At 41.0% G+C, this 22,320-nt stretch overlaps 1 protein-coding gene across 1 annotated transcript; it reads left to right on the top strand.

Annotated features, from left to right (window-relative positions):
- The first annotated feature begins 430 nt into the window (after positions 1-430).
- parp1 (poly (ADP-ribose) polymerase 1) lies at positions 431-21,991 on the top strand. The gene is made up of 23 exons (XM_080048438.1): positions 431-646; positions 6,173-6,335; positions 8,433-8,548; positions 8,690-8,904; positions 12,120-12,210; positions 13,902-14,018; positions 14,161-14,337; positions 14,631-14,796; positions 14,941-15,081; positions 15,190-15,429; positions 15,578-15,643; positions 15,724-15,856; positions 17,396-17,591; positions 17,684-17,812; positions 18,237-18,320; positions 18,589-18,711; positions 18,810-18,938; positions 19,058-19,156; positions 19,317-19,469; positions 19,612-19,739; positions 19,845-19,906; positions 20,314-20,428; positions 21,212-21,991. Exons 1-23 carry the CDS (start codon positions 524-526, stop codon positions 21,291-21,293), a joined length of 3,048 nt encoding a protein of 1,015 aa, XP_079904564.1. The 5' UTR covers positions 431-523; the 3' UTR covers positions 21,294-21,991.
- Positions 21,992-22,320: the final 329 nt, after the last annotated feature.

Below are 22,320 nucleotides of genomic sequence, written 5' to 3'. Positions count from 1 at the left end.
TTAATATAACCATTCTCTATATTTTGATTAAAAGTAGCCTAATTTGTGGTCTACTACATTCAAACAGAAATCAAATTAAAAGAGTTTGAATACACTTTTGAATTTGAGATTGTTCTTGTTTTTCCACCAACTATCTATCTATCTATCTATCTATCTATCTATCTATCTATCTATCTATCTATCTATCTATCTATCTATCTATCTATCTATCTATCTATCTATCCATCCATCCATCCATCCATCCATCCATCCATCCATCCATCCATCCATCCATCCATCCATCCATCCATCCATCCATCCATCCATCCATCTATCTATCTGTTCTTGTTTTTTGGTATCAGGAGACAGTGATGGAGTGAGAGCTCTTCGCTTGTGTCCTCTCTCTGCGGTACCGTGCAGCACGCGGGGCTTCGCTTCTCTGCTCTTGCATTGATTGTTGTGGCTTCTCTCTATACAGAGAAAGTTCAGCCTCACTGCCAATTCATTTTATTTCGCCGGTTGTATTCAAAAAAGAAGAAGAAGTATGGCAGACTCTCAAGATGACAAGCTTTTCAAAGCGGAATACGCCAAAAGTAGCCGTGCGTCTTGCAAGCTATGCAAAGATAGCATCCCTAAGGACTCGCTGAGAATGGCCATCATGGTGCAGGTAACGCAGCGACGCTCATCTCAAGGAACCTGCTAAATTAGCTAGCTTTTTGCAACAGCGCTGTCTTTAGTGAACACAGCTGGGTTATTCAGAGGATATAACCACTGTAAAACATTATATTTGAGTTTAGAAATGTGTGGTTTAAATGTGGCTTTCAGTTGTGTTAGGGTTAGGCCCTCGATAGCATTTAAATGGCTGACATTGTCTATTCAATTTTGTCCACAAAGAGCCGCTTAGCCTCTCTCAGTGTCGCTTTTAATGCACCCTGCTATTCTCCAAAGTGATGTTTTATCTATTGGTTTAATGCATCTTGAGGTTGTGCTTGAAGGCCACATATGGCCGACAATGTCAGAGGGAGCGTCCACGTCAGGAAAGCCAAAGTACACAAAAGCATTTTATTTTTTACAGTACCCCCAGTTTAAAGTCTAGTCTGCTGCCCCGCAGGGAGTTAATTAATTAAGAGGCTAAGAAAAATACGTATGCAGCTACACAAGGCAAGGCAAGCCAAGGCAAGGCAAGTTTATTTATATAGCACAATTCAAACACAAGGCCACTCAAAGTGCTTTACAGGGGCAAGATTAAAATACATAAAACACATTAGAAGACATTTAAAAGCGAATGAAAAGAAGTAAAACATTTAAATAAAATAAAAAGTACATGTTAAAATGGAAACAGAAAAGTCTTCAGACTCGATTTAGGGTTGCAGCAGACCTCAAGTTTTCTGGGAGTTTGTTCCAGATATTTGGTGCATAAAAACTAAAAGCTGCTTCTCCTCGTTTAGTCCTAACTCTTGGGACTGTAAGTAAACCTGTCCCAGACGACCTAAGGGCTATGGACGGTTCATAACGTATCAGCAGATCAGTAATGTATTTTGGCGCTAAACCATTTAGTGCTTTATAAACCAACATCAGTATTTTGAAATCAATTCTTTGAGTGACAGGAAGCCAGTGTAAAGACCTCAGAACTGGGGTAATGTGATCCACTTTTTTGGTCCTAGTGAGGACTCGAGCAGCAGCGTTCTGAATTAGCTGAAGCTGTCTGATAGATTTTTTTGGAAGGCCTGCAAGGACACTGTTACAGTAGTCAAGTCTACTAAAGATAAATGCATGGACAAGTTTTTCTAAATCTTGCTGAGACATAAGTCCTTTAATTCTTGATATGTTTTTAAGGTGGTAGTATGCTCACTTATTAATTGATTTAATGTGTTTCTTGAAATTCAAGTCGGAGTCTATGACAACACCAAGATTTCTGGCTTGGTGTGTGGTTTCTAGCATAACAGATGTAAGCTGTGCGCTGACTTTTAATTGTTCATCTTTGGCACCAAAGACAATTACTTCAGTTTTGTCGTTGTTTAATTGAAGGAAATTTTGGCACATCCAATCATTGATTTGTTCAATGCACTTACTCAGTGCTTGTATCAGACTGTAGTCTCCTGGTGATATGGTTATGTAAATTTGTGTGTCGTCTGCACAAAGTCAGCCTCCTAACTCATGGTCTGGGGAGCAGCTCCAGATTCTCAATCACTTAACTTCTCACCTCAGACTGAATCGATCTTTTTAACGTAAGTGGTGACATTGGAATGACTGGCCACATTTCAATAATCATTCTTTTTTGTGTATAGATAATATCTTTATTTAAAGTCTGGGATAAAGTGAGATGAATCTGTTTTTATTTAATTTTTTATTTTTTTGTTATTATTTGTAATACAATGCATTATGTAGACAATAACAGTATACATACACAGTATTACAAATATACAACAAGTAAAAAGGATTATGCACAATTAAGACAATTATAAAATGAGATGAATCAAATCAGTTTTATTTGTATAGCCCAATATCACAAATAGACATTTGCCTCAGTGGGCTTTACATTCCATACAGTATGACACCCTGCCCTAGTGCCCACCAGTCCGACTACCCGAAAATGGAGACTGCCGATTCAGGGAGCTCCAGTCTTCCCGTCGCGGCCAAAAAAGTGCAAAGAACACACCAAACGATGGGACGGCTCTCCAGACCATAAACATAGATAGAAATACGTATTTATTAGGGCTTGGCGATATGACGATATCATATCGTGGACGATATGAAAGTGTCTACCGGGAGAGATTTGGCCATACCGTTTATATCGCGGAGAAAAAAAGTTCATGTGGCGGGAGCATAGATAGAGCGGGAGGCAGCTGTCCCTCCGAGTCCCTACAGTTACACTGCAGTTACACCGCCGCGCCACACGGGGGCTCTGCAGCAGAGTTCTGGGCTGCAAAACAGCTTCTCTACCCGCAACAGAAGAAGCCTCATCTGTTGCTCTAGCTGTCTAGCTCATCTAGCTCCGGTGCGCCATGACTACAGTTAACAAACCAACTCCGTGTCACGGTGGCAGAGCAGCTGGTTTTAACGGTCAAAAATGTCATCGGGCAAAGGAAACTTGCTTGCTGCTTCAGCGTGCTGTTGCCGTGACGCACAGTTGGCTTGTTTTAAGCAGCAAACTACATGGGTTAGCTCTCGTGAGCTAGCTGGCTAATAATGACATCTTTAGCCTACTCTGGGCTTCACCCCCGTGCTGTTATTGTTGGAGACAGCCAGCAAGGCTGCTTTTATGTAACTTTAAAAACATGTCAAACTTGAAAATATTATTTGTGTTGAAGCTGGAGTTAAAGTATTACCAGACATTTGCTCATTAGTTAATGTTGACAGCTTTTTTAAATGAAGATGAGCAAATACTGCAGGAAAATTCAAGTCTTTCATTATTTTGATATAGGCTACTATCAATTGGAAAATGTAGGCTCTTTGGTTGATGCTGTCATTTTTATTTTGCGCTGACTGACTAAAGCCAGACTGTTGTGGTATTTTGCACCAGTTTTTCTTTTGTATGGAAATTTAAGTTCCAAGCAAAAGATGAAAATAATCTAATGTGATTAAAGTTCAGTACGGTTATTGTAATCCATTGAATTTTAAGGAAAAATACTATATCGTGATATATATCCATATCGTGATATTAAATTACCTATATCGTGATATAAGATTTGGTCCATATCGCCCAGCCCTAGTATTTATATTTATGGACCATAAAGAGCACCATTTTTAGCAGAGAGTGTCGAGCATGGTGTTAAGCAGTCAACAAGGGTTGATGCATGTGAGTACTCGCTGAACGAAACAAACAAACACATTAAAACGATGGCTAACTGTTGTTAGCTGTTTGTGCTACCCGCCTCACTTCCGGGCTTCACTGATTCGCTAGCTCTCCAAAAATCAAATTGCTCCAACTGAAAGAAGCCCGACGACATCTACGGCGACCGATTTCACGGCACACACCAAACAGATTCGTGTCCCCGCCCCCTTCCGACTCTACAACGGCAATTATCGGGCCGGTGTGTCCTGGCCTTTAGATCGGCTGAGAAAACTCCCACTAAAAAAAACCTTTATAATGAATGAATGATGAAGATGAATCTGTGGTGTAGCAGTTTGTGGTTCATCATTTTGGAATACAAGTTCCCAGTCCACCTGGACTTATAATATTGCTGCATCATTTTTCAGACAAGTAACTTATAGACTTACGTATGACATTACATTGCTATCAAGTCATTTAGCATCATCCCCCAACAATTGTCTTTCCTAAAACATTAACATTGAGGTCATTTCATTATAAATAATAATACACAGGTCCTTCTCAAAAAAATAGCATATTGTGATAAAGTTGATTATTTTCCATAATGTAATGATAATAATTGAACTTTCATATATTTTAGATTCATTGCACACCAACTGAAATATTTCAGGTCTTTTGTTGTTTTAATACTGATGATTTTGGCATACAGCTCATGAAAACCCCAAATTCCTATCTCAAAAAATTGGCATATCATGAAAAGGTACTCTAAACGAGCTCTTAACCTAATCATCTGAATCAACTAATTAACTCTAAACACCTGCAAAAGATTCCTGAGGCTTTTAAAAACTCCCAGCCTGGTTCATTACTCAAAACCGCAATCATGGGTAAGACTGCCGACCTGACTGCTGTCCAGAAGGCCATCATTGACACCCTCAAGCAAGAGGGTAAGACACAGAAATAAATTTCTGAGCGAATACGCTGTTCCCAGAGTGCTGTATCAAGGCACCTCAGTGGGAAGTCTGTGGGAAGGAAAAAGTGTGGCAGAAAACGCTGCACAACCAGAAGAGGTGACCGGACCCTGAGGAGGATTGTGGAGAAGGGCCGATTCCAGACCTTGGGGGACCTGCGGAAACAGTGGACTGAGTCTGGAGTAGAAACAGAAGGAAATGGGCTACATGTGCAGGAAATGGGCTACAGGTGCCGCATTCCCCAGGTCAAGCCACTTTTGAACCAGAAACAGCGGCAGGCCTGACCTGGGCTACAGAGAAGCAGCACTGGACTGTTGCTCAGTGGTCCAAAGTACTTTTTTCGGATGAAAGCAAATTTTGCATGTCATTCGGAAATCAAGGTGCCAGAGTCTGGAGGAAGACTGGGGAGAAGGAAATGCCAAAATGCCTGAAGTCCAGTGTCAAGTACCCATAGTCAGTGATGGTCTGGGGTGCCATGTCAGCTGCTGGTGTTGGTCCACTGTGTTTTATCAAAGGCAGGGTCAATGCAGCTAGCTATCAGGAGATTTTGGAGCACTTCATGCTTCCATCTGCTGAAAAGCTTTATGGAGATGAAGATTTCATTTTTCAACAAGACCTGGCACCTGCTCACAGTGCCAAAACCACTGGTAAATGGTTTACTGACCATGGTATTACTGTGCTCAATTGGCCTGCCAACTCTCCTGACCTGAACCCCATAGAGAATCTGTGGGATATTGTGAAGAGGAAGTTGAGAGACACCAGACCCAACACTGTGGATGAGCTTAAGGCCGCTATCGAAGCATCCTGGGCCTCCATAACACCTCAGCAGTGCCACAGGCTGATTGCCTCCATGCCACACCGCATTGAAGCAGTCATTTCTGCGAAAGGATTCCCGACCAAGTATTGAGTGCATAACTGAACATAATTATTTGAAGGTTGACTTTTTTGTATTAAAAACACTTTTCTTTTATTGGTCGGATGAAATATGCTAATTTTTTGAGATAGGGATTTTTGGTTTTTCTTTACTTTTTTGCCAAAATCATCAATATTAAAACAATAAAAGGCTTGAACTACTTCAGTTGTGTGTAATGAATCTAAAATATATGAAAGTCTAATGTTTATCAGTACATTACAGAAAATATTGAACTTTATCACAATATGCTAATTTTTTGAGAAGGACCTGTCGATATAGCACTTATATCAACTTTATAAAAAAACCATAATCACCTCTACATTGACCTTAATGTTTCTATAGTGAATGGAAATGTACCTGAACATAACTCGATCTTTAAATTCTTCCTTGAATAAGGTCCCACGGTATTTCAATGAGGAATTCCATTCATAATTTTTGACCATTATTTTTTCCCCTCTCATATGTTTATATCACTGCTGGTTCACCATAAACATGCTGCAAACATTGAGTTTTCCATGTTTTTTCTCTTTGTTGCGACAGTCCCCCATGTTTGACGGGAAGGTCCCCCACTGGCACCACTTCTCCTGCTTCTGGCAGCGGCAAGCGGCTCAGTCCACTGCAGACATCGCTGGCTATTCTGACCTGCGCTGGGACGACCAGGAGAAGGTGAAGAAGGCCATTGAAACTGGTGGAGCGACGGGAGGTGAGTGCTCCACTTTTTAGCATGTGACCTAAAGGTGCACTGTGCAGTTTCAGGGGGACTGGGATATGTTTACATTTGCAGAGCCTGCAGTTATTTTACAACAATTAAACATTTTCTTATTTATATTTATTATTGATTAATTAATTATATAATCATAAATCAAAACAAAATTATTTTGAGGCAAATAGAACCAAATGAAAGACTAGAATGTGTTTGTGAACCAAACGGTGGGCCCTGCAGCTGTTAAAGGCCTACTTCACCGGTTTGAATATGAAGGTGTATTGAATTCTGAGATTCTATGTAGTATAAATGTGCGAAAAAAATTGAAATCGGTTCATCCTAGCCTGAGAAAAGACAGAAAGATTGTTTTTTTTAACCCTATATTTCTCTTTCTCGTGACATCACAGAAAGAGAAATATAGGGTTAAAAAAAAACTTACTTTGTAAATATTACTGTGATGTCTTTTACTGTGACATCACAGTAATATTTACAAAGTACGTTTTTTTTTAACCCTATATTTCACTTTCTGTGATGTCACGAGAAAGAGAAATATAGGGTTAAAAAAAAACACTCTTTCTGCCTTTTCTCAGGCTAGGATGAATCGATTTCAATTTTTTTCGCACATTTATACTACATAAGATCTCAGAATTCAATACACATATTCAAACCGGTGAAGTAGGCCTTTAACAACAACAGCGAAACAGTAACTTTTCAGGTATTTCAGTAACTTCAAACAGTGTTTCATGGATCCAATCTTCCTGTGAGGAAGCTTGTTATTAAGTTATGAAAAATAACCTTAGAAAATTTTCACTTTCCCTGACACATCCAAAGTTACATAGTGCACCTTTAAGAGAAGGCAACTTTATTTGTATAGCACATTTCGTACACAAAGGCAACTCAAAGTGCTTCAATAAAACATCAATCACACAAAGTATACAGTTGACATTTTAAATCTTTATTGAGACAACATGTACAGACTGTACTGATCCTTTTATGATGTTGATGGAGGAAATAAGCTCAGGCCTCAGTTGAACAGAAGACTTTAACTTATCTGCAGGTTGATGCGCAAACATAGCTTTTAACATCTTACATGTATACAAAAGGACTATGTACTTTAACTAAGCAGTGAATTAATTCTCATGTACTGTGAAGTGTGAACATCATTAATAGGCCTTTCACACCAAAATGAACCAAGAGTCAGTTCCAGGCTGGTGTTGGGGTCAGTTCAAAACTGGTTACAGCCTTATCCCAGTTATGAACCGGTTGGTTTCACATCGACCGGAGACAGCCATGGAGCCGGCAAGAGAGCAACGTCATGACGTCACTGTAAACGTGTGTGTACGTCACCCGACGCCGCTGCTCTTGTGGCTAACGCTAAAGCTACCGCTAGCTTTAAGCACAACAACAGCGGCGAATACGTCTTATTTTTACACGTGTTGGCTCTCGCTTTGCTTTCTTAAGCAAACAGGACCTATACAGCGTATTCTCGCCGGTCAATTTGATCGCTACGTTCGGTAATTATGTCATGTTTACGTCTTGTAGTAGCGGTGTTTTTAAATATGGCGGGCATGAGGTTTGAGTTGCTCTGGTTGGTCAGGATAATCCCTCCCCCAGCCGCTGGCGCAAGCAGTTCTTATCAAACCCTGCTCAATCCTGGGGTATGAGTTCCCCGGTTTTTACGGCCCGGAGCAGGCTCTCTGGCGGTGTGAAACCAAAACACTGGCTCTAACTCCGAACAAGCCCAGAACTAGCGCCGATTTTGCGGCGGTGTGAAAGGCCGATATGACATAAGAAAAACATTAGCAGCTCAGGCTTCAACATTTTACAGCAGATTTCTTACATTAAACAGTGGGAAAGTGATCACAGGCTCATTGAAAATGAAACTTCTCTGTTTACTGTTGTATCTCACAGAGGTTTGACATACAGTTGCTATTATATAAAATATAATAGGTTTACTGCCTGTCACGTGTTCAAATAAATGTTGTGCTGTAGTATTTGCCTTGGTGTAAATTATTTATCCTCACAAACACGGTGTATAATAGATTTTGAATTACTTTATTTATCTTGGTTGACTCTAAAATAAAAATGTTATTGTAGGAAAAGGCGACCAGAAGGGTGGAGCCAAAGGAGAGAAGACGCTGAACGGATTTGTGGTGGAATACGCCAAGTCTAACCGCAGCACATGCAAAGGCTGCGAGGAGAAAATAGACAAGGTAAGGAGACACCACTTTAATTTTGAAAATCTGCTGTTTTCGAATGTTACAATCACTTGCACCTTCCATGGAAATCTTTCACAGAATGGGATTGTTGAGTTGTGTCACTGACTCTGTGGTGTTCTTGCCTCCATCCTTCAGGATCACATCCGCGTATCCAAGAAGACAGTGGACCCTGAGAAGCCTCAGCTGGGTCTGATCGACCGCTGGTACCACACGGCCTGCTTCGTCAGCCGCAGGGAGGAACTGGCCTTCAAGCCCGAGTACAACGGAGCCCAGCTCAAGGGCTTCAACACGCTAAAGGCAGAAGACAAGGAGGAGCTGAAGAAGAGGCTACCTGCAGTCAAAACAGAAGGGTGAGAAAGGAGGGTTTTCTGCTGTGCATGCTGGGTACTGTTAAATTAGTTTTTTTTTACGGTTTGGGAACATAAGCCTGATCCGGTCTAGGGTGCATGTTGGACCTTGAAGGAGTCTCTAAAATCTGTCCTCCTATTATTTTCAATGGAAAGTTGCTCAGTGGCGAATGATTCAATTAGAAAGCGGACACTTCCTTGCTATGGGACCCATAGAGCATACGCAGTGTGCTTTCACATGAACCACGTGAATGTGAGCGGACGTACAAACTACGTTAGAAAAAACTCGGTTAGGAGCGAAAAGTCCAAACATCTATTAAAGTAAGCGATGTTTCATTGACAGAGTTGTGCACTGGGTGGTAGGGCTGGCCCAAATAATTCGAATATCCGAGTATTCGTTTGTTAAATTAGTATTCGGAGCTCAATTCAGTATTCGGAATATTATTTTTTATTTATTTTTTGTTCCTCTTAACTTTATATACCACAACATTAGTGCGATTTTGGGCGGGAAAGTAATGCTTGGCGTAATGCTAACGTTAGCTTAGCGCTGTTTGTGTAGGCTACGTTCGCAATGCAGCGCTGCTATTGCCCATCATCAACAGTGACTTGCTTGAATCATGGGAATATGCGGTCAATAATGGATATGATATGAACACAAAAGACTATCAATATTGGATCTTTGTATGGATTTATAAATCACCGAAAAGATGCATGTTACGGGATGAATTGAAATGCTCCTGTAAGGGTTACGGTGACAGAAAGGCCAGCTGATTTGGAACGCAACAACAGCTGTTTGCTTCCATGCGGAAAAAGTAAGGAACTCTGACTTTATTACCGTTCGAAAGTTATTAAAGCATCAACAAACTACACAGCTTGCTGTCTCGGCTCACACACTTTTTTTAGAACGAGTACTCGAATATTTGCTCGGAAAATACGACTATTCGAAGCCTGTAAAATGGTATTCGCGCCAGCCCTATTGGGTGGGCCCTTTCAGCAGGCAGAACCTAAACTGCCAAAGATCTATTTCTGGAGTAGAGAAGTTCTGGAAAGGCTGCAGTATATTGAATATTGAAAGTGTTGAGGTTTACGAATGCTGTGATGTTCCCCATAGGGACAAATAATCAAGTTAGAAGTCAATTTCCCTGTTTTGTAGGGACTGTGAAATGCAAGAAAGATGCAAAATGACTCGGCCATCTACAGCAATGTGGTCTTTTGAAAAAGTGTTATTGCTCAAGAACCTAAGAACTCCATCGACAAGTTCTGACAGCAGCCGTCATGATACTGTGTTAACATCAGTGTTGGGAACGTTACTTTAAAAAAGTAATTAGTTATAGTTACTCACTACTTGGTCCAAAAAGTAACTGAGTTAGTAACTGAATTATTTTATAATAGAAGTAACTAGTTACCAGGGAAAGTAACTATTTGCGTTAGCCTACTGTAAAAAAAAAAAAAAATTGCTGTATGTCAACAAATTTGGATTTTTCTGAGCAGTTTTCACAAGTCAGTTGAAATGAGTAGAACAGACAGGTAGGCCTACTTGTCCCCCCCCCCCCCCCCAATTTATTTTTATTTTTATTTTTTAGTTTGTGTGTTTGATATTAACATCATATTATTATATCATACAAAAAAATTAATACAATGTTTTGATCTAGATAGCCTAGTTAATAGCCCAATAATTTAATCAGTTCATCTGGGAGGTAATCCAAGTTTAACTGATCACGTCACGTTCACGTCCAGTGTGTATTGAGTTTATTTAAAAACATTTGGAAATGGGGCTCAGATGCCCATGCACTGTATAACCTATTTCAGCCTCGTCTGTGGAAAAAAAGATAGCTGGACAACAGAGTTCTTCTGCTTCATTCCTCTCACTGCATTTAAATGTATTCATTATATTACAGAGAAATATGTCCCATAAAAGAAAAAGAGCACCAAGCCCAACCCAGAGGACCCTGCATAATATTTTATTTTAAATTAACATTTTAATGGAAAATCCAAGAAGCTTCTAATTCATCCGACCCAGTGTCTCCAAATTATTTGTTCACACAAAATTCCTCAGATTTAGCCTCTTAATTTCCCTCTCAAAGTGCACCAGATTCATGCATTTCACTTTAAAAAGTTTAAAAAAAATCTCCCGGGGGGGCATACCCCCGGACCCCCCTAGGAGGGTCAGGATCTCAGCTGGCTATTATTGTCACCCAGCTGGACATTGGAGGCAATAGTGGAGAACTCTGGTTGTGTGAATGATATTTAACAATAGCCAATCGTTTGGACAGCGAAAAACACCCGACCCCCCTAGAAGGGACGGGTGTTTGTCACCTTTTTCACCTCCTATGAGTTTGCAGGTCTGCACACAACAGAGAGAAAGAAAAAGAAACTTCACTAAACAGGCACTCCGGCTGACTGACGTGACGGCACTAACTGACAGTTATAATGTCATCCACACTGAATAAAACACATCTTAAAACAGTATAAGAAATAACAATCGCTTATCTTGTTGTTAACCCACCGGTCTCCTTACTAGCGGTTTGTGTAGTAGCCTATGGAGCAAGGGGTGCTTTCGGATTACACAGTTTATTCAATCAATTCATAGTAACGCACCGCATTTAACGTTCAGTAACGATAACGGCGTTGTAACGACGGAAAAAGTAATTAGTTAGATTACCCCGTTACTGAAAAAAGAACGGCGTTACCTAACGCCGTTATTTTAAACGGCGTTATTCCCAACACTGGTTAACATGTACACACATTAGAGATTGCATTTAGGATACTGTTTTTATAGAATTCCCTGATTCCCTCATGATGTCAGTTGTCTGCTGAGGAAAGTTTGTCCTGGATCAGTCTGAGGAATGGTCATTATCTTATATGTGTGTGTGTGCTGGTGTGTGTCTGGCCTCACGGGGAGGTTAATAAATGTTTCTTGTCGGGGTACTAAGGCTGAATGATCTCAGACACCTGGGATTGTGTTGACATATACCTGCTTGTTTATGTGTGTGTCAATTCACTAATGGGGCCCTAATGAGTTTGCCTAAAGAATAAAGGTCTCAGTGTCAGACTTGGGCTTGTATGTTCCAAATCTATTTGGCTATTTTCCAGCGTCTCTTTTGGCCTCATTTTGAAAGTTCATTTGAATCCTCTCTTCCGTCCATGCTAATTGATAAGTAAAAATAACATGTAAAGTTTGGTAGAAAACTGTCTCCAACTTGTGTTTGCTCTTCCAGAAAGCGTAAAGGCGATGAGGTGGATGGAGTATCAAAGAAAGTGAAGAAGGAGGAAGAGGATGAGAAGAAGAAGCTGGAGGAGCAGTTGAAGGTAATGTTGCTTTGTATTTATCAAATGATTTGCTGTGTTGGAGAAAACATCACACTAGGTATTGTTTGGTGACCAGGGTTCGACATAACGTATAGCCCGATGGCCCGGGGCCAGTAAAATCATATGCAGGGCAAGTTGATTGGCCAGTCACTGGCCCGCCCGGGCCAGTGACTGGCCAATCACAGTTCAGTATCTTTTCATAGTTCATTGAAATGCGCGTTGAGAGTCGGAATGAAAGCAGTGTTTATTTAAGACTCAACATAATAAACCTAATATAAAATATATTTTTTAATGAAAGGCCAGTGGACAAACGATGCGTGGGCGTTTTGACAGGCGGAGCTACAAGCGGGCGCACTCTCGCTCCGTTGGCAGAGCTGCCTACCGTCCGCCTGCGAGTCGACAAATCAATCGACTTGCTTTGCCCCCTTTCTTTCTTCCCACAGCAGAGGTTGAGGTGCAGAAAGTGATAACTGCGCTTTTCCTTTATCTGCCGCCGTAATGTTGCAGTATTTGCATCCAAGCCCCAATGTTAATACAAATGAGAGGCGTTATTTAAACGCTGTGAATGCGTCTCCGGTGATTGTGTTGGTTGTAGACAGAAACGAACGGAGGGACTCCGCTCACTGTACAGTTCCTATAGTCGCGCAGTTTGGCACTGTGTTTTCAGGCTCGAGACATTCAATCAGATCGCGGAAGTCTTTCCCATTGAAATCGCTAACGGAGGGAATATCCCCGGTTATTATTTTAGCCACAAACCACAGTTCATCTGCGCGGCGGCTCACTCGCTGGCGAGATCACACGGTGAAACGCTGCTGTGATCGGACGAAGGCATTGTGTGTTTCTAAGGTGATTTAACGTCATAGTCTTAGACGAGCGTTTAACTTATGCTGCATATTTTACACTGCATTGTTTTTTATCAATAGTTTGAAAAAATGGTCCCATACCGGACTCTTATGTGAAGCTGACACTTCATGGAGAAGTGACACTCCTGCAGCGCGCTCACGACCAGACGTGAACTCGTACACGGTGAAATCTCCCATAAAAAAAAAACGGCATAACCCACTGATTTTCGGATTTCTATTCTATTTTTAAAGTCAACTTGAGCGCAAGTGGAAAACCGGTCATTCGGTCGACACATTCACATCCCTAATGCATATAGAGAAAGTAATAAAAACAGCTTACCACACCACAAAGAATGATCAGACCTTCATCTCTTATTTTTTTTTAATGTTTGAACATGACTTCTGCAGGTGAACTATTCATTAAACTGCCCAAATTCAAGAATAAAAACAATCATCAAACTACTGGACTTTAAAATACTGGCCCACTCTTTCAACATACTTTCAGTTGTAGGCTTCAAATTCAACATGTTTGCCTGGTTTTATATTATGTGTATGAGCAATATCAATATTTCATATAATTAACTAAAAGAAAAATAACCAAATCTAAAGGGAATATCTATACTGTTACAGTATAGATATTCCCTTTTAGATATGGTTATTTTTCTAATACAGGTATTAAAATTATTGACACTAAATTATGAAGAAAATAAAGTGTGTGCAGGGCCAGTGAAAATATACAAGGGGCCAGTAAAACTCGGATCCACTGGCCCGGCGGGCCAGTAGGAAAAAAAAGTTATGTTGAACCCTGGTGACCCATCATGTTTAAAACATTTTTTTGTGAATCTACAGAACCAAAGCCAACTGATTTGGGGAATCAAGGACAAGCTGAAGAAGTTTTGTTCCACCAATGATATGAAGGAGCTGCTGATTGCAAATGGCCAGGAGGTTCCCTCTGGAGAGTCCAATGTATGAGAGACTCCTCTTATTTCACCCCACTGCTTTTTTCATACATATCATATAAACGAAATCTGTATGTGCCTCTTAATATCTGATGCTGTTAAAGTTCCTATTCCATGACATTGGCGTGTTTGTGTTGGTTGATTGACAGGTGGTGGACTGCCTGGCTGACGGTATGGCTTTTGGTGCTCTGGAGCCATGTAAGGAGTGCCAGGGCCAGCTGATGTTCAAGGGTGATGCTTACTACTGTACAGGGGACATCTCTGCCTGGACAAAGTGTGTGTTCAAAACCCCAACACCCATACGCAATGACTGGCTCACACCCAAAGTAGGTCAACCTTATTTCAGCGTTCCTTTTTGGATTCTTTATATAGTATTATATGAATTTCCGTGCTGAATCGTCGCAATTAGCCGAAGAGCAGTATTTGTAGCATTGTACGTGTAGCAACTTAGTTAAAGTTGAAACTATAGGTATCAGTTAGTCTTGGTGGTTGTATCCAGTCAACCTTATGAAATGGGTATATGAAGACTGATGCATGCATTGCATACAAAGATAAAATTGCAACATATTCTTGTCATATTTGACGACTTTCTTTGAATGTTCTGGTTTTATCATTTTAGGAATTCCATGAAGTTCCCTTCCTGAAAAAATTCAAGTTCAAGCGGCAGGACAGGGTTTACCCTAAGGAGGCCCCCACCCAAACCCTCACCGCGGTCAAAGCAGAGCCCACCGCCAGTGCATCGTCCAGCGCCCCCACTGAGAGATTTCCAGAAGGAGCACCTGCAGGTGGCAAACTAATATTAAATTATAGATACATTATAATCAATTATACATACAGTACATACTGGTTCATACAAAAATACATACAAACATACAATGGTTTTGTTTTAATGTTATCATTTTCTAATGTCTGTGCCTTTTGTCACATAGACAAACCTCTAACTGGTATGAGACTGCTGGGTGTGGGCAAACTGTCCAAGAACAAGGACGACCTGAAGGCTGCTGTGGAGGAGCTGGGTGGAAAGATTACCGGAACCGCCAATAAGGCATCTCTTTGCCTCAGCACTAAGAGTGAGTAACCAATCTAAATGAAGATTTACCATTGACCAGTAACATGTAATGTAACATTCGAAATAACTTTGGTCTTTCCAACACCCTTCATCATCTACATTTTTACAGAGGAGGTGGAGAAGATGGGTAAGAAAATGGAGGAGGTGAGGGATGCGGGCGTGCGTGTGGTCTCCGATGATTTCCTCACTGACATCAAGTCGTCGGGTAAAGCGCTCCAGGAACTGGTCTCCCTGCACGCCATCTCACCCTGGGGAGCCGAGGTCAAACCTGAGCCCCAAGCCCCGTCCACAGCCTCAAAGTCTGGAACACTGGCTACCAAGAGCACAGGCAGGGTGAAGGAGGAGGAGGGTAAAGGCCATTGTATTAATGCATGTGCTTATAGATGTTAATGTAATGGTCCTGTCTTTTTTTAAGAGGGACCCTTCCTTTAGACTTGGTGTTATAGCATTGGACTGTTGGTGTATATTTATGAATACTTGCTTCTCCACTGTTACAGGTGGCAGCAAATCCAAGAAGATGAAACTCACAGTCAAAGGAGGTGCTGCTGTGGATCCAGATTCAGGTAGACATGAAGCACATTGGAAATATCATTTCTCTGCCCCCCTATTATTTTTCCAGTAACTGATGGTTGTCATTGTTCAGGTCTGGAGAACAGTGCTCATGTGCTGGAGCAGAGTGGGAAGATGTACAGTGCTACGCTGGGTCTTGTGGACATTGTCAGAGGAACTAACTCCTACTATAAACTGCAGCTGCTGGAGGATGATGTGCAGAAACGGTCAGTGTTTGTACTGCAGAGTTTATTAAAAGGTACATTCAGGTCAGTTAAAGGCATACTATTGGCGCTTTTCCACCGCATGGTATCAGCTCGACTCGACTCGACTCAACTCGCATTTTTGGCTTTTCCACCGCAATTTCATGGTACCTGGTACCACGTAGCGGCTGCTTTTTTGGTATCGCCTCGCTCTAGGTTCCAAGCGAGCTGAGCCGATGCTAAAAGGTGACGTCGGCAGACGGCCGGCCACTGATTGGCCAGAGACTATTGTCTGGCCAATCAGTGGCCAGAGACTACCGGCTTCATTCTGTTGTTTATTCTCCCCAACTCTCCGGGACTTTTGAGTGTATTTACGCCGCGTGCAGCCTTCTCTGGCTCTCTTTCATTTGATTTGCATCACAGATCTGAATTTATTTTCCATATATTCGCTAAGCTCACCCAGTGTTGGTTGTTGGGGAAGTTACTTATCATACGAGAGGAGACATGTAGGGCAGCTAGCAGCTAGGCTAATAGTAGCCAGCTGGGACAGACATGATAGCGAGCGATTACATTACAAGCCTCGGACTGAACTGATTACCTCAATAAAATATTCAGGCTGAGACACGGCTTGCATTTGAAAACACGTATCCTGAAACAAGCACTAAACAGTCAACTTTATCATGCCCGTGTTTACGTGCATGATGTACGTGACGCATCCCTACAGCTGACTCTGCCACACAGTCACACATCGGGACAACAACCATCCCTTTTAATGGCCCGTAGCAATATTCTTCTACTTCTTTTAGCAGATACAAGGGGGGTATTTCTTAAACATTTTTCATCCATGTTTTTGGCGGTTGGTTCAGTTAATAGTGCAACAACTGCTCGCAATTTCTGCTCTGCTACTTTGCTCCGGAGTAGGCTTTCAGCCCCTTACGACGACCCCGCCCACGTTCAGCAGGTACTATTTGCGGTGGAAAACGACCCGTGCTGCTACCAAACCAAGTTGAGTCGAGTTGAGTCGAGTCGAGCTACATTTGCGGTGGAAAAGCGCCATAAGCCAACTCCAGCCAACAATAGTTTATGTGTATGCTAACCCCGGCAATAGTTGACTTGACGCTCAGAGCTAGTGGTCGGGCTGTTCCATGAAATGTTAATCCAGGACGTTCTGGCCTTGGTTAGTATAAACATGTCCAGCTGCTGGTTCTGAGCCAGACTGTTAAGATCGCCATAAGTGGAGTCGCGGCTGTGTGTAAACACCAGATGGTGAGTAGATATGAGCTTATTTTGACAAAAAAGTGTTCTAGATTACAATAGTTTAGTATGTTTGGTGTGTTTATTCTGTGCCGGATGACTTGTATTGTATAGTGTATTTTGATTGTGTATGTACTACACTTTTTGTGTGGGATGGGCCACTAAAAATCATCATTCAAAACATCATTCAGTATGCCTTTTTAAAGAGACATTAGCTTACTATTATTCTTTATTAATGCCACAAGTCGTGTTAGATAATAACTCTTACTCAACCATCTCTTACATGGCCTATCATCCCTGTTTGTTCAGGTACTGGGTGTTCAGGTCATGGGGTAGAGTGGGAACCACCATCGGAGGAAACAAGCTGGACAAGTTTAATGACAAGAACTCTGCCCTGGACAACTTCCTGGTAGTCTACAAAGAGAAGACGGGCAACCAATGGAACTGCTCCAACTTCACCAAATATCCCAACAAGTTCTACCCCCTGGAAATAGACTATGGACAGGTACGGACAACACACACACACAACCTGAACAGTGACACCCTACGTTATGTGTTTCTGTATCTGATGGTCTTTTTTGTTTTGGTGTTGGACAGGATGAGGAAGCAGTGAAGAGGCTGACGGCCTCAGCTGGCACCAAGTCGAAGCTGGCCAAACCCGTCCAGGAGCTGATCAAGTCCATCTTTGATGTAGAGAGCATGAAGAAGGCCATGGTGGAGTTTGAGGTAAGACTTCTTTCATTTGCTATGTACAGACAGTACCTTTTTCTTTTACCTGCGGCATCCAATCAAATCTTCTAGCAATGTGGAAAGCTTTGGTTGAAGTTTATTTTTTAAATTGGATACCATTGACCTAAAATATGATGTGTGGCATTGCACTCATGTGTTTCTGTTACCAGACACGGACACACACACATGCACACACACACACGCAAGCACACATGCACACACACACACACACACACACACACACACACACACACACACTGTTAAGGCATGTATTACAAATGTGCACATTTCACAGATTTTTGAATGACAACGGTAATAAAAGGTATACCGTTGCTATTTTTAAAAACCGTTGGATACGAAATGACTATATTATTGCCCAACCCTAGTCTCCACATACTTATCTCTCCTTTTCTTCCTTCAGATTGACCTGCAGAAGATGCCCCTAGGAAAACTGAGTAAGAGGCAGATCCAGAGTGCTTACGCTCTCCTCACTGACGTACAGCAGGTCAGTAACCAACCACCGCTCCTGGACGCCTCTCTCACTATCACTTAATGTGCTTCATTGCAGTCTCCTTTAACTCACTCTATTCATCTTTCTCCTTCCCTGTAATTCAGTTAGACTGTAGATGGGGATTTGGAACATTTTCAAATTTTCAAGTAGTGCTTTTCTGGTTGGAACAGATAACTGGAGCTAAAGGTCTCCTCTCACCACATAATCTTTTTTAATCATAACTTTGACTATATTGGTCTTTTTCTATATACATGTATCATAGGCTGTGTCGGATTCTCTGCCTGAGTCCCAGATACTGGATCTCTCCAATCGCTTCTACACTCTGATACCTCACGACTTTGGCATGAAGAAACCTCCACTGCTCAGCAACCTGGACTATATTCAAGTAAGGACACTGGTCCTACTCTGCAATTATTGACTTGCTGTAAATTGATGGCATACAAAGAAATCTAATGACCTGCACACCATACTGTATCTGTTCAGGCTAAAGTTCAGATGTTGGACAACCTGTTGGATATTGAAGTGGCCTACAGCCTACTGAGAGGAGGGGCCCAGGACAATGAGCGGGATCCCATCGACATCAACTATGAGAAACTCAAAACCAAGATTGAGGTGATCAATGACATTAAATGCCCTTTTCCCCATGTTTCTCTAAGAACAATGTTCAGCGTGGTCATTGTATGAAGAGTTGATGAACTGAAAGATTATAGTGTGCTCTATTTTTTTCCTAGGTTGTTGACATGAATACACGTGAGGCAGAGATCATTACGGAATACGTTAAGAATACCCATGCTGCTACACACAACACTTACACCCTGGAAGTGCAAGAAGTAGGTCAATTTTTGAATGCGACTTCATTCGAATATTATGTTGCAAAAGTCTTTGTTTGTAGTTACTGATTCTCAGTTTATGTCAGATCTCCTATGTACAGTGTTTGTCGAGCATAAGTTTCCATCTCACAGTTTCCTGACGTTTGCCCTGATCTTTTAGATCTTCAAAGTTGTTCGAGAGGGAGAGCGTCAACGGTACCGTCCCTTCGAGGAGCTAAACAATCGGCAGCTACTGTGGCACGGTTCTCGCACTACGAATTATGCTGGTATCTTGTCTCAGGGTCTGCGCATTGCCCCTCCAGAAGCCCCAGTGGTGAGTGCCTTTGTTTGTGGTTAGGCTGAATTGATTATAAGTGGGGATCATTGCTTTCATTAATACCTACTTTCTGTAGTTTTATTTGCCTTTTTCCTGTTCTGTCCTGTGTTACATTTCTCTTTGTCTTTATTTTCTCCAGACTGGTTATATGTTTGGCAAAGGTGTGTACTTTGCCGACATGGTGTCAAAGAGTGCAAACTACTGTCACGTCTCCCAGTCGGACCCTGTCGGACTCTTACTGCTGGCAGAGGTTGCCCTAGGCAACATGTAAGTCATTTTTTTTATTATTATTTTTTATGCCTACATTTCAACCTTTTCTTGTGCCTCAGAAATGTGTGATGATAATGTAATTCTTGCTTTTTTTTAATGAAGGCATGAATTGAAGGCGGCTTCTCACATTACAAAACTACCAAAGGGCAAGCACAGTGTTAAAGGTAAGAGAGATTTAATTTGATTGTTTTATAAAACATTTAATGGAATTTTAAATTATTTAAATGCTTTTTGTATTTCATCACTGTGTGAAAGCCGGTGGCATTTTGTTCTTATAGTGTGTTAAAAACGCAGAAATTCCAGCTCAGTGATTGAAAACTGATCCCAACAAAACATGTGACAATGTTCATATTACAGTAGATTAGTGTAGTGATCAGAGCTGCAAACATGTGACTTTCAATGAGTAAAAGTAATTATCTCCCAACTGATATTACTGTTAACTGTTTTGTTATGTTAATATTATTGTATTACTTATGTAGTAGTACAATACTCAATTGTCTTTTGTTAATAATAGGTTTGGTTTGTTTGTGTTCTGATTAAGAATTTGATTCATTTACTTTTTTTCTTGCAGGTGTGGGTAGAACTGCACCAGATCCAGGTGCTTCTGTCACTTTAGATGGGGTGCAAGTGCCTCTGGGAAAAGGAACCAACACAAACATTGATGACACAAGTCTACTATACAACGAGTATCCTTTCACACAAAATTTCATAATCATTTTGCCAAATGACCGCACATTCTTTCAGCGTTGCCATGTGAGTCAAAAACTTGGTAGGTACATAGTGTTCATGCTCAAACTCATTTTATTTAGCATGATTTTAGACCAGTGCTTGTACTTTAAAGCTGGGGTATATGATTTCTGATTGGTCAAAGTGAACATGAGCGGTACACGTTGACCAATCAGAGCGAGGCTCTGATTTAAAAAAATATATATTAAAAATCGATTCTGTTCTTATTGGCTGTTGGGACTGTCCATTCACTTTGGCACCGACGTTGTTGGTGTAGAGCGTGTCAGGAAGGGACCATATATAGGGGATGGACCAAAGAGAACAAGTGGAGCAGCTGAGGTATTTGTATTCGAATCTCTATCCCAACTGCTATTGTCTCCCCAAATCATATACCCCAGCTTTAATGTCAAAATTAGATTTGAACTAGGAAGGTCTTTCACATAAGGAAGGTCTATGGTTATAGCTTACATTTTCATGTATGAGGGGATGTAGATCACTCTGAGGCACTAACAGTGTTTCATACCTGGATACAATAAGCTATCTGACTCAAACATTCACATGACAATGACTTTCAGTTTGGTGCTGTGAATGTAAGATTTAAACTATGAAGACATCCCTTGATGATTTACCTTGAATTAGTAAACTTTTCATCTCACGTGTGTCCTTTTTGTGAAATTTCCTCTTATCCCTGCAGTGTTTGGTTTTATTATTTGCTCTGTTTTCCTTAACCGCTGCTCCTCCAGATACATTGTGTATGATGTAGCGCAGGTGAGCATGAAGTATCTCCTGAAGATCAAGTTTAACTACCAGACGTCCCTGTGGTGAGAAGGGCTGTTTTGCAAACCCCTCTGCAGTGAAAACAAAGACCACTGTTGCCTCCAAACGGCCAGGCTTCATTCTCTGCAACAGAAGATGGCTAAAGGAGTGATGCTATACCACGCTTTACAGTGGTCATTGGAAATCTCTAGTCACTTTATTGCTTTTCCATCAGGTTAACTAGCAGGCAGCCGTCCTTAGTAATGCATAAGGTACTTAAATACCTACTTCAGAGTCGCTCTTAAGTGAGACACACAACACACTTTTATATAGCAGTTGAAGCACGGTTCATACTACATAGAAAGGTTTTGAGTTAGAAATGAACATCAGAAAAATGGTAGTATCTTTCTGTCTCATGTGGTTATCTTTCATTTTGAGAAGGGTCTTATTCATTCTTTTGTAAGCCTGTAGTTCATAAGGCATTGTATTGCACAATGTAGGAGGTTTGAGTTGGTGAACAATCCATCTGTAGACGCACACAAACCAGTGTTTATTTTTTTGCCAGGGCTCCCCAGTAAAATAACCACTTAGCGAATTACTTTATATGTTTGGGTTTCTAAGATACTGTACAAGGTTTGACATGTATATATTTGTTATGTTGTTGGTCTCTCAAGTTGTCTTCCTTACTGAAAATAAATAAATAAATAAAAACAAACCCTGTGGTTAAGTGTTTACGCTAAGTAGGCCTATTATGTCAAAGAAACAACTGCCATGGCATGTGATTTTTTTTTTTTTTATTACACAAAATAAAACATTTAAAAATGTCAAGCCTGTGTTTTTTTTTGTTTTTGGTATTCCTTTCTTCCAGTATAATATAATAATGATAATAAATGTTATTTATATGGGAGAGTGGCCTAAGTTGTGCCACTTTTTACTCAAAGTGATTTTAAAGTGAGGCCTTGACAGTTATGTCTCCAACTCAAATATGTACATATATTTCAGGATGTTGTGCATCCCTGGCAATAAAAACTTTGGATCTGGAATAAACTGTTTAAGAAATATAGCTTTCGGAAAGAAAGTTGTCTTGTGGCACAAC

The sequence above is a fragment of the Ammodytes marinus genome (genome assembly GCF_949987685.1).
Source record: "Ammodytes marinus genome assembly, chromosome: 19".
NCBI lineage: Eukaryota > Metazoa > Chordata > Actinopteri > Uranoscopiformes > Ammodytidae > Ammodytes > Ammodytes marinus.
Note: the sequence above shows the minus strand (reverse complement) of the source record. Positions and strands in the feature narration are given on the sequence as shown.